Consider the following 13,243-nt stretch of genomic DNA (forward strand, 5'->3'; position numbering starts at 1 on the left):
CCTTGTGCTTCCTAGGTAAGCGCTCTACCACTGAGCTAAATCCCCAGCCCCGGAACATATTTTTAGCAATGTCTTTGTCTGCAAATATTTACTGAGCTCCCAGAGTGTAGGTCAGGGGAGGGGGCAAAGGGTCAGAGGAAGCAGGAAACGAGGAGCTGGTGAGACAACATGTTCCAATGGACACCATTTCTTTTTTCACTAGTTCTGCTGGTCAGATAAGGGCAGGGCACTGGTGTTCACACTCCTTGATGGTACAGGATGTAGGCTGATCTTCCCATAGGGATTCAGGCTTATGGTGTTCTGGCAATGCTGCTTAGACCTCAACAGAGACATAACGACACAAACTGAAGAATGAACAACTGGGCTTGCATTTATTTTTGATGAGCTGAGAGCAATTGTAACAGCTTCCTCCCCTCTGCCTCAGCCTCAGTCCTTTCTCCAGCACTGATCTCTGTTCCCTGAGATCCCTCACAGAATACCATGTTCAAGACCGACATAAGCACTGACCAACTTGGAAAATCCGGTCTCTCTAGAGCTTTCATTCCCAAGTGGTCAAGGTTAGTCTAGGAGGAAGGGCCCTCTCATCCTTGGGCTTCCTTCGTACTGTGTACCAGGGGCCAGCAGAAAACTTGAGTCGACTTTAGGTATGGCTATGAGGTGTCCCTGGGTCCTCACAGACTGGGAAGTGGCGTACATTTCCCACTGAGCTGAAAAGCCTGCCCATGTCCTCAGTGGCACCCCAGCCTTCTACCCCTCGCTGCTTCCCACTTTCACAGCAGGTTTGAGAACTGGGCAGTGTATTAACCACTACCACCCCTCACCCCCCACCCCCCACCCCCCCACCCTCCACCCCCCACCCTGCCTTCAAGCTGCCTGATTAATTCTGAAAGGATTAGATCCCTCAACACTATTTCTGTTCCCTCTTCCACTCAAGAGACCATTGAGTCCCTCTGCTGCCTTCCCTTCCTGGCCACTGTGACGGGATGGGGTACGGGGTGGGGTATGAGAAGAGGAATGATCAGGGATGCAGCTCAGTGGTGCCCTGTGTGTTTGGCTTGTATGGGGCCCTGGGTTCGATCCCCAGTATGGGACGGGAATGGGAGAGGAGGGGAGGGGAGAGGATGAGAGGGGAGGGGGCAGGAGAGAAAATAAGAGAGAAGGAAGAGGAAATAAGGATAGGGATTAGAGAGGGAGACAGATTGGAGGAGAGAAAGAAAAATGAGGGAGGGGGAGGGGGAGGGAGAGAAGGAGGAAGGGAGGCAAGAGAACAAAAAATAAAATCAAACAGACTGATAAAAAGCATTAAGTTGTGGAGGCAGGCACGCAGAATGGGGGCCTAGTTTTACAAGACATATAGTGAAATAACTGATTTACATCCAGAAGATGTAACGGACTCTCATCATTCCACGATAAAGAAGACAAGCAATTTAGTTTTTTTAATGGTCAGTAGATTTGTACAGTTTCTCTCGGGAGTCTGCAGAAGTAGTCAATAAGGAAAAGAGAAGACACTTGTGCGCTCATTTCGATAGTGGGGAGATGTAAGCCAAAAGGCTGACGAACTCTACCCTCTGGGATGCTTGTGGCAAGGATTATCTGGGAGGCTGTGGGAACTGGAATCCCCCTCATTACATCGATGGCTGGATTGCAGAGCCGTGCAGCCCCATCGGGGAACAATCTGGCAGTTATCAAATTGTTAGAGTCACCAAGAGCTGGGTGTAGCCCAGTGGCAGATACACATTTAGCAGACACAGGCAGCGAGCTTGATCCCCGGCACCACATAAAAGTAAAAGACAGCTACATCTGCACACCTCAGAAACTGGAGGCACATTCTCACCCAGAACGCAGCGTTCACGGCAGTGTTCGTTATTTGCAGTAGCCGTGAGGCAATGCCCATCAACTAATGACATCAGAAGGGAGTACACACACTACACGATGTGTAGGACGGGGCCACAGAAGGAAATAAAACCCTGTGAACGAGAACCATTATGCTAAGAAGCCAGGCAAGGATGCTCCTTGTTATATGGTTCTAGTCATAGAAAATGTCCAAAATAAGCACATTCGTGGAAACAGAAACCGGACAGTGAGGGACGGGGGCTGACCACTAAAAGGCATAGGGTTTCTTCGGGAACAGTGAAAGGGCTCTCAGGTCAGGGGGTGATGGTTTTATAGTTCTGAAGAGTAAAAGCCATTAAGCTATGCACTTTACAAGGGAGAAATTTATGGTATAATTATATTTTTGGTAAATAATTTTTTAAAAATGGCTCCAATTCCAGTAATCAGACAAAAGGAGAAGTGAAGCCAAAATATTTTAACTATTTAACTTGGCTGCTAGCTAGAGAGAAATGAAGAGTCAGTCAGAGGAAGCAGATGAGTCCTTCTGGAGGAATTTGGAGGGGGCTTTTCAGAGATTAGAAATTCATGCAGCTGCTGAAGGGTGTGCATGTGTGCTTGTGTGTATCTGTCTGTGTATCTGTGTATGTATACGTGTGTGTGGTGTGTGTGAATATGTATGTGTGTCTCTGGGTATGCGTGTGTCTGTGATTTTGTGGGTGTGTATGTATATTTGTATATGTGTGTCTCTGTGTGTATATGTATCTGTGTGTATGCACGTGTGTATGTTTGTGTAAATGTGTGTGTGTATATATGCATGTGTGTATGTATGTGTATATGTGTCTGTGTGTGCGTGCGTGAGTGTGTGTGTTCCTAGGGGTGAATGCAGGGCCTCACATGCCCATGGTGATCTGTAACCAACTGCTTAGGTATAGCTCCCAGGACCTATGTTTGTTTGATTGTTTTTAACTCTTCCTTTCTTCTTTCTTTCCTTCTTTCTTTCTCTCTTCATTTATTTATTTTGCTTTTGCTTTTTGAAACAGAATCCCATGTAGCTCGGGCTGTCCTTGACTTCCTGGACTCCCTCCCTCTACCTCCTAAGTGCTAGGATTTAGGTCCTTCCTTCTTTATTTCTGCCTATTCTGGAGCCCAAGCCCAAAGGCTTTGAGAGGGAGAGGAGAGGCAAGCAGTCTCCCCATGTGCTACGTCCGCCCGGCCTCTTCTCTGCACTTTCTGTGCAGATACAGCTATCCGAGTTGTGATGAGCCTTAACCTTAACTCTTGGCCTTAAGTAGGTTTAACTTGGACAGTGTCAATTAGAAGAGAGAGAGGAAGAAGCGATGTTGAGAACTGACTTTGCCAAGGTGGCAGGAAAGCACTGAAAAACTAAGGGCTATTGATAAAGGGATATCTGTGAGCAAACATAAACTGATATCACTTAGGGAAGTGTGAGCTGGGCGTGCTGATACACGCTTAATCCTAGCTCTCGGGAGGCTGAGATGGGATGATAGCTGGGAAGCTGAGGCTAGCCTAGGCTACAGAGTGAGACGCTGTCTCAAATGAAAGAAGGAAAGATGGGGCGGCGGAAGGGAGAGAGAGAGAGAGAGAGAGAGAGAGAGAGAGAGAGAGAAGGAGGGGAGGAGGGTGGAGGAGGAGGGGGAGGGAGGAGAACGGGGAAGGAGTGGGGAGGGAAGAGGAAGCTCTGGGCTCTTGTCTCCATATTTCAGGTTTCCTGGGCTCTCAATTGACCTTTCCCACCCTTCAGTTTGCCTAGGACAATATGATGGAGGTTTGTCTCAGTCAGGGCTTCTGTCCTGCACAAACATCATGTCCAAGAAGCAAGCTGGGGAGGAAAGGGTTTGTTCAGCTCACACTTTCCACATTGCTGTTCATCACCAAAGGAAGTCAGGACTGGAACTCAAGCAGGGCAGGAAGCAGGAGCTGATGCAGAGGCCACGGAGGGATGTTACTTACTTGATTGCTCTCCCTGGCTTGCTCAGCTTGCTTTCTTATAGAACCCAAGACCACCAGCCACAGTGGGCTGGGCCCTCCCCTCCTTGATCACATTGAGAAAATGCCTCACAGCTGGATCTCAGGAGGCATTGCCTCAAGGGAGGATCCTTTCTCTGTGGTAACTCCAGCTTGTGTCAAGTTGATACACAAACCCAGCCAGTACAATGTGCCCCTATCTTCCCTGCTCCACATACACCAAGGATGTCGAGCCAGTACTTATACAGTAGGGACTTGATCAGTCACAGGAGAGGCAACTCCATCTCCAGGTCCTGCCCCATTAGCCACTTTTCTCAGAGCTGAGCAGGAAGTGACCTCAGAGGGGAAGGGTGATTTTGTCTCACGGTTTGAAGGGGAGACAGACCATGGAGGGGAAGCTGGCTCCATGGTGGAAGGAGTCTGAAGCTGAGACATCTTGGGTAAACAGGAAGCAGAGAGGAAACAGCCAGGCTCTAAAACTTCAAGGTCCAGTCTCTAATCCACTTCCTCCAGCAATGCTCCACCTTTTAAAGGCTCCACCAACCTGACAAAACAGCACCGACAGCATGGCTAAGTGTTCAGTGCAGGAGTCTACAGGAGTGGCCCTTCCTACCCAGAGTTTCTCTGTAGCTGAGTGAGGTGTGTGTTCACATGGCCATGTGAACGCCTGTGGCCTTCCTCTTCTATAAAACAAGTTTCTAGTTGCTGTCACAACCATTGCTTCTTTTTGGGAATTCTAAACGGGATCTTTAAGCCTTTGCATATTTCATACATCCACCTGTTGGTCCCGGATATGTAATGGGATTGGGGGGTGCTTACCCGTGCTTTCTCTGCAGGCACCCCAGTGATGCCAAGCCACCTTTCCACATCCTCCCCGACTCCAGCCCATGTTCACCTCAGCAGTGAATTGAACTTGGAATTTTAAAGATTTTCTTTCCCTTCCTCTCTCTAGGAAAAAATACTTGGGCTATCACATGAAGAAGTAGACTGAAATAGCCAAAGACCTGTCGTCTGGAATGTTCCTTGTGCAACAGCGGTCCCTGTGCCCACTGCTCTCAATATAGACTTCAGGAGAAAATCAGAACGGACACAGCAGATGGAGCCCAAAATGTCTAGAACCATCCTTCCTTTGACTCAAGAGGCATCCGGAGAGGCCTCGCTCTCTCAGCTCATAGAACTCATTAGCATGGCCTTTGCTGAGGGTATTCCAGTCCTGTGCTGAATGTGACAGAGTCCATAAAGATGAGTGATCATTTTACCTTTAAACGTTCAGAACAGAAACCACCCTGTTAGCTACACTGGAGGAAGCGTCTGGCATGGATCTGTTGGTCTCATGGAGGTAAAACGATAAACTGTGTGCTTACTGTTTGGTCTCTAGTACTATTTGTTCCTTACACTGCATCTGGGATACCCTGATAAATGCCTGTGTCAGGCTTACCTTCAGGAAGACGTCCCTATTCATGTCCGAGAAGAAACCTGAGCTTACTGTTATGTCTGGCTGGGTTAAGTCTTGCTGACCCATTGTCTCAAAAAACTACCACAGTACTTTGACAAACTCCATTTGGTACAAAACCCATCCTCCCAACACCTTCAGATTTCTTTGTGTGGCGTACCTGCACCCCACCACATCAATGGAATGGAGAATGAGGGCAGGTACCACGGGGACATAGAGAGGTCAAGGGCCAACCTCAGACGTTAGACTTCACCTTCCTCTTTGAAGCAGGGTCTCCTGTGCCTTGCTTCTTACCCAGGCTAGATTGCTCCTGAGCTTCTGGGATTCTCTGGTCTCCACTTCCTAGCTTATACCCATGTGCACTGTGACATCTAGTGCTTCAGGTTGGTGCTGTGGGGTCAAATACAGGTCCCCACACTTTTGTGGCTAACACTTTACCCACAGTGCTACCTCTCCAGCCTGAGCTCTGGGATCCTAGTATTCCTTGGAAGTATCATCATGGTTGGTAATTAGAAAAACAAATAAATTGAAAGATTGCTGTAAAAAGAGTTGCCTGTAACCCAAGCTTTCTGGAGGCTGAGGTGGGAGGGCCGCAAGACTGGGGCCAACCAGACATGCATAATGAGTTCAAGACTTTGTCTCGACACTCCCCTTCCAAAAATGTTTTCTATTAGCGTAATAAGTTATCGTAGTAGGGCTTCCATGAGGACCGAATGTGCTGACCTACATAAAGAGCTCAGATTGGGTCTTGGGATCTAATTAGTGTTAACTGATTGCCCTGCTTCCTACTGTGAGCTGCCCCCAGCTCAGCCCAAAGGGCCCCACTCTCTTGAACAAATTACTGGTTGCTCTTTTGCGATTGATAGTATGACTGAAAAAAAAGAAGAAAACCACGTAGGCAGACAAGGCAGTGCACATCTGAGTTTCCAACACTCAGGAGAGGCTGAGGCAGGAGGATTGCAAGTTCCAAGTTAATCTGGTCTAGATCCTGTCTCAAAAAAAAAAAGTTATGGGATATTACACATTTTTGGATTGCTGGCACCTAGAACGTAGCCTGAACAGATAGATCAACAAGGAAGGAGCCTGTCTGTTATCAACGGCATCACTGACCTGCACAGTCTGAGGAACGAGTTCCTCCTTTGTTTTCTTCTCTGAGTCTCCAAGATGGAGACACTGAAGACCTCTCCCAGATCTCTGTCTTTTGTCCAGCCATTCCAAACAATTCAGTTTCCCAGATGTGTCACGCGTCTCTGCAACTTGGAATGTGCTCTCCTGCCGCCCTCCATCCCCCAACTCTCCTAATCCGAATTTACTCCTTCATCCCCCCCCCCTTCCCCCCGTGCGTCATTTACTGACTCTCTGTTGGCTGCCACGGGGCTGTATTTGGATGTCTGTTCTCGAGGGTGATCCAAAGCATTCCCTGTGCAGACACTACTGGATTTAGTGCGCTGCACCCTGTGAGCTGGCGCATGCAGCCCTCCTCAGTGGCCCGGGAGCTCTTTTGTACAGATGCAGTTTGACTTTGCACATCTGACACAAGGCATCTCCTTGGCACATGGTTGCAAACCATACCCCAGTCTCTCTGCCACAGCTTGTTAAATCAGTACAGCTGGAGCGTGGCCCAAGATACACGGAGTCATAACAAACTCTGCAAGTGATTCCAGAATCATACGCAGCTTCCAGTCGGGATGGTGCGACAGTAACCAGATCTGATCTCCTGCTTGAGGCTTCAGTTTAATTACAGACAAAATAAACGAAACAAGAATGGTAGCGAAGACCTGGATGCTGACAGAGGAGGAGCTCCATGAGGCCATGATTGCTTTAGAATGTGGCAAGGAAAGCATTCTCTGGCTTCACCACCCGGGGGAACCACCCAGAGTCTCAGAGCAGGAGTCCAGGACGGCTGAGGCTTCGGTGTACAGACAGCCCCGAGCCTTCACATGAGCACAGATCAACATGTACATATGGAAGGATCACTCAAGACTTTAGACCTGCCCCTGGAGCTACTGAAAAGAGCAACTCTCTCGGGGCCAGGAATGCCAGTTTGAAGAATAGGTGGAACACGCAGAATTTCTCCTCAGGGAAATGCTTGCTACACAGTACCCCATTGCCCATGTAGACAGATGTTGGGGCACACACTGGTAATCTCAGGGATGGAGAAGTAGGGACATGAATGAGGGCTGGCAGACCAGTCTAACTGAGTAAGGGAACTCAGGGCAGGGAGAGACCCTATCTTGAACAATAAGGTAGAAAATTATTGATTGAGGAAGACACTTCTTCAACATCTGGCCCTCACACAAACACATGCACATACTCACAAGCGTACACATGCACAGGTTTCAAAGGCAAAAGAGGACATTTATTTGAATAAATAAATAAAATTTGAATGCTTGGGCTGGGAAGATGACTTACTAAGTCAAAGTGCCTGGCATACAAGCACAAGGACCAGGGTTCAAATCTCTAGAAGCTACAAGAAATTCTGATGTCAGCATGAGCATCTGCAATCCCAGTACCCCAACGGGGAGATAAAAGACAGAGTCTAGACAATCTCCAGACCCCTTCAGGCTAGTAAGTCTAGTTTATGCAGAGGAAAAGCAACTAAGAGACCGTATGACAAAACAAGGTGCAATATGAAGACTGACACCCACGGTTGTGTCTGACCTCCACAGGTGGCATACATGCATCTGAATTCACACCAGTGCACATGTGCACGCACATGTGCACATACACACACACACACACAAACACACACACACAAACACACACTGTACAAACACAAATTTTTTCAACACATCAATAAGATATAAACCAGGCAAGGTACACCTTGAATCTCATCACTTGGGAGGCAAAGGCAGGTGAACCTCTGAGTTCCAGACCAGTCAGGGCTACACAGACAGCCCTGTCTCAAAAAACAAAACAGAAGTATAAGCTGTGTGTGATAGCAGACAGGAGGCAGGAGGATCTTACATTCAAGGACACAGTGATATTGTGTGTGTGTGTGTGTGTGTGTGTGTGTGTGTGTGTGTGTGATTATTATTAATCCCCTGAGCCCAATTAGTGATACCCATATGCATATAAGTATGTGGCATTCCAGTAACTCTCCCTCATTTAGCAGCCACCAACTATCAGGCTCTTCCAACAGGGGTAGAGTTGGAAACAGTCCAATAAATTACTCAAGTAATTAAAACGGAATTAATATATGGTATAGCAATTATATATTCCACAGAATTAAAAGCCAAGGCTTGAGCAGATAACTTTAAACTTTTATTTTTATTGGGTGTGGCATCACAGATGTGGAGGTCAGAGACCATCTTTCAGGAGTCAGTTCTCTGCTCTACAAGGGATCCAGGGGTTGAAGTTAGGTGGTCAGGCTTGGACAGCAGGTACTCTCACCGGCTCAACCATCTTGCTAGCCTCTGAACGGAGACTATTTTACTGTTGCAAGTATATATGTGGTATGTATTCCTGTAGGGGGGCACATGCGTCAATGCACACACAAGTGCATGCATGTGTGTAGAGGCCAGAGGCTGACATGGAGAGTCTTCTGTCTTTTCACCAAGACAGGGTCTAGGAGCTAAAGCCATAGCTCGGCAATACAGTTTATCTAACTAGCAAGCCTGGTGTGAGAATTCCCCCATCTGCCTTCTGAGCACTGGAGTTATAGGTGAGTCACCTGGCTCACCCAGCATTCATGTGGGTTCTGAGGATCCCAACTCTGGTCCTTAAGCATGAGAGGTGCTGAACTCTGCATGGCTTTGGGGTTTGACCTAACCAGGACAATGAGGGAGTGAAGAAAGAACAGACATAGACACGAGGACAGAAAAGCAACATCGGGTACGCATAGATCGTTATAATGGAGCCCAGGACCTGAGCGTGTTTATTTTATACATCCGAATCAAGGAGGTGGGTTTGTGTTTTACAGCTGAACAGGATACAAGATTAGCTAATTTCAGTAGGAGCTCTCTATAGGGAAACAGTCCCAGGCCGCAGTCGTCCTGGAGGAGGAAGCTAGGGTGGATAGTTCACACGGACACCGGACACCGTCAGCATTCGCAGTGGGACCAGAGGGAGGCTTGCCGTCCCTTTGAGCCTCGCCCTCAAGGCTTTGTTGAGGCATCGGCGTCCTTGACATGGTTGTGCTCATGTCAACAACACGGTCACTCAGGACTTCACTCTCAACAGCATGGCTAAATGCTTTGCGCTGTCATCTCTCCAGTCCTCGAACTTTAAAACCAACGTTCAAAGCAGCATTATCAACACAACAGCTCACATGCTCAAACCACCCAACTTCTTGTCTTCCAAGAAACGGCTCGATGAACAAATGTTTGATACATTTTAAAATATTATTTGGCCATAAAAAAGGAAGAAAATTCTGACACCCTACAAACCTTGAAGGCATTACACCAAGTGACATGGGTGAGTGGCAGAGAGACATTCACTTGAGGGGCTACTTACAGTAGATCCTATCAGAAAAGGGAGTTGAATGGAGGTGCCAGACACTGCAGGAAGAAAGTAGTGGGGGGTTATTTTGATGAGTATGTTATTTTTTTTAAACTATTTGTATCATTATAGCCATTTTTCTTTGTCATTTGTTTTTATTTATTTTGGTGACAGGGTCTCTCACTACACAGTCCAGGCTGACCTTGAACTCACCATGCCCCGATTCTGTGTCTCATACTCCTGAGTTCTGGCCTTATCCGTAAGCCTACCACATCAGCTCAGTTTTGTACAATGAATAAAGTTATGGAAATGAATGGAAACATTATGAATGTTTACTTTTTTAATTATTTTTCTTGGGTATTTTATGTATTTACATTTCAAATGTTATCCCCCTTCCCCCCTTCTCCCCTCCCCCTGCTTCTATGAGGATGCTCCCACTCCCACCCACTCCCACCTCACTGCCCTGGCATTCCCCTATACTGGGGAAACAAACCTTCGCAGGACCAAGGGCTTCTTCTAGTGATGCTGGACAATGTCATCCTCTGCTACATATGCGGCTGGAGCCATGGGTCCCTCCATGTGTACTCATTGGTTGGTGGTTTAGGGAGCTATAGTGGGTTCTGGTTGGTTGATATTGTTGTTCTTCCTGTGGTGTTGCAAACTCCTTCAGCTCTTTCAGTCCTTTCTCTAACTCCTCCATTGGGGTCCTTGTCCAGTCCAATGGTTAGCAGCGAGCATCCTCATCTGTATCAGTAAGGCAGAGCCTCTCAGGAGACACCCTTATCTGGCTCCTGTCAGCAAGCACTTCTTGGCATCAGCAATAGTGACTGGATTTAGTGGCTGCATTTGGGATGGATCCCCAGGTGGAGGGCAATCTCTGGATGGTCTTTCCTTCAGTCCCTACTCCACTCTTTGTCCCTGTATTTCCTCCCCTCTAAGAAGGACTGTTTAATACCACTGAGATGTCCTTCAGAATTCGTATGAAACTTGCTGTCACTGCCACAGGGTAACAGCTCAGGTTTATCGTCCAACTGACTACACAGCTGGAGATGACCTTGAATTCCTGACCTTGCTTCTACCTCCAAATTCTGGCATTCCCAGTGTGTACAGCTATTTGGCTGATGGTAATTTTTGCTGTGTCTCATTTCAACTTTAAAGGTCAGGAGGGGTGGAGAGGACAAAGGGTAAGAAGGAAAAAGGAAGTATTCATTCTGAGGTTCAAGGGCACATGCAAACAGGTCTAACCTGCTTGCAGGAAGACTACGGCAGTCAAGGGAGCAAGCATACTGTAAACCACAAAGCAGTGCCCTCGGCGGCAGCTGGAAAGACTGGGGGCCATAACAACTGTACTCATAGCCAATTCAAAAGAAGCCAAAGAGAAAGGGAAGTTAAGACCAAAAGCTGGACGTGGTGGAACACACGTGTAGCCTTAGTCAGGAATGGGAAGCAGGAAGAAGGAGTTCAAGGGTAGCCTGGGCTCTAGCAGGTTACAGCCTGAATCACAAAGCAAGGCTCTGTTTCTGAAGAGAGGAGGGAATAGGGAGGAGGGAGGAAAGAGGAAGGGAAAGGAACAGTAGAGTCACAACCACGAACTCCTGCTTTAGAGAAATAGCCAAATATTTCTACTAAAGGGAAGAGACAAGCAGATAAGAATAAAGCCCCATTAACCTCAACTCTCAGGATGAGGTAGGCAGATCTGAGTGTGACGTCAGCCTGGTCTACATAGCAAGCTCCAGGCCAGCAAAGGCTGTCTTAAAACACACAAAACAAGCAAACAAAAAAGACCCCACTAAAACCTGTAGGGCTAACATTTTTATTTACATTTGTTTAACTCGAATGACAATGAAGGGATTGCTGCTCTCCTTCCATTGTGGTGATCCAGCTCAGGTCCTTCTGCTTGGCAGCAACCCACCTCAGTGACTACTTATTCATTCTAAATTGTTTAATCTATACACAAAAGAAAGGAAATGAGAGGCTAGAAAAGCATATACAGGAGTAATAAAAAAGCCGTGTGCTAGGTGTACTATGTCAGACAAGTAGGCTTCAAAGAACACAGGCCAGAAAAGATGTGCACAATGCTAAAGGGGGGACAGTTTTGAGAATGCAACAATTCTGTTACATGCAGGCAAAAATCTAACAAAAAAAGATAAAACGTGCAAAGCCACAGGGATGTTTAGTGATTTCATCTCTTTTTTTGTAACAGTAGACGACAGGAAATCCATCAGGATACATGAGCCATCCCACTGACTTTTAGAGAGCTTAGACCCACCAATCAGCAGAGTACACGATCTCTTCCAGAGCTGGAGAAACACGCAGTCATCACCACAGTCTGGCCCATAAAACAAGTCTCAAAGATTTAAAACTGAAATCTGACATTTATGGAAGTGAATTTTAAAATAACAAAACAATGGAAGTCCCCCAAATATTTAAAAATTGAGCATACTTTTGTGTGACTCATTAAAGAATAAAAAAAAAATGAGTTATAAAGTTATAAACTGAATAATGAAGACAGAGACAGGAATGCCGGTAAAAGCTTGATGGTGTACTTTTAATCTAGTACTCAAGAGGCAGATCTGAGTTCGAGGTCAGCTCGGTTTATAAACCTGTCTCAAAACATACAAAGAACAAGCCCTCTCCAAATCCCCCCAAAAATGAAGAAACTCTAAACTGTAAATGTGTGCAGACATGAGCTGACAATTGTGGTGGTTTGAATGAGAATGACCCCCAGAGGTCATCTATTTAATAGTTGGTCCCTGGCTGGTGGAAGTGTTTGGGAGTGATAAGATGTCATCTGGTTGGAAGAGGTGTCACTGGGAGCAGGCTATGAGATTTCAAAAGTCCCAGCCACTCCCGATGTGCTTGTGGCTCAAGACAGAAGTCATCAGCTACTGTTCCAGAACCATGCCTACTACCTGCTCGAGGACCATGGACCCACCCTCTGGAACTGGGTGCTTCCAACCCTTCTATAAATGCTCTTGGTCACGGTGTCTTATCACAGCAATAGAAACCCAACAACAATGCAAAAGAGCAGAATCCGGGTCACAGTCTTACCTTTCTCTGCATGATAATCTGAGTTTGACAGAAATTCTGACTGGAGACGTTCATCTTCCAGAAGGCATTTCCATATCAAGTCTCGCCATCCATCAGTTGATGACTTTTGGATGTGATTTTCTACTTTGACTAAATCTGAATTCACCACAGCAAGACTCAAGTTGAAAGCTTTCTAAATAATGATCCCAATGTGTGGATTCTGTATTGGTATAAATGACAAGAGTACTGGCCACATAATTCATTGGGAGTTAAATTTATAGAAACAAAACAAGCTGCATACCCAAGGCAAAATAAAAGTACTGTAAATATGTTACCAAAAGCCTGTTGGGCAATAGGAGGCCCCAGACACACATGGCTTTTCACCATCTTGAGACGACATTGGGTTCAAGTAAAGCTTCAGCCTTTCCTGTAGCTGAAATGGCATGACCTTCATGGTTGACCTTTCCTATTTCCTTAGAAAAGTGGAAATAAGACTTCTCT

At 46.6% G+C, this 13,243-nt stretch overlaps 1 protein-coding gene and 1 long non-coding RNA gene across 6 annotated transcripts in view; one reads left to right on the top strand and one right to left on the bottom strand.

The window, feature by feature from the left end:
• Positions 1 to 5,187, top strand: part of Bcl2l14 (Bcl2-like 14) — a 40,550-nt gene extending 35,363 nt beyond the window's left edge. For 4 of the 5 annotated variants that reach the window (XM_087658945.1, XM_087658946.1, XM_087658947.1 and 1 more), the window contains one exon: positions 4,772 to 5,187. In XM_087658945.1, coding sequence (XP_087515071.1) covers positions 4,772 to 4,810 — 39 coding nt within the window. In that variant the 3' untranslated portion in view covers positions 4,811 to 5,187. The remainder of the gene's footprint in view (positions 1 to 4,771) is intronic. The other variant, NM_001024338.1, reaches the window with a different exon arrangement.
• LOC147995106 (uncharacterized) overlaps positions 1 to 6,594 on the bottom strand; it is a 38,799-nt gene extending 32,205 nt beyond the window's left edge. Inside the window, exon 1 of the long non-coding RNA XR_015687110.1 lies at positions 6,383 to 6,594. This is a non-coding gene — a long non-coding RNA (uncharacterized LOC147995106). The remainder of the gene's footprint in view (positions 1 to 6,382) is intronic.
• Between the last annotated feature and the right edge of the window lie 6,649 nt (positions 6,595 to 13,243).

This window comes from Rattus norvegicus, chromosome 4 (assembly GCF_021556685.1).
Source record: "Rattus norvegicus strain SHRSP/BbbUtx chromosome 4, alternate assembly SHRSP_T2T, whole genome shotgun sequence".
In the NCBI taxonomy this organism is placed as follows: Eukaryota; Metazoa; Chordata; class Mammalia; order Rodentia; family Muridae; genus Rattus; species Rattus norvegicus.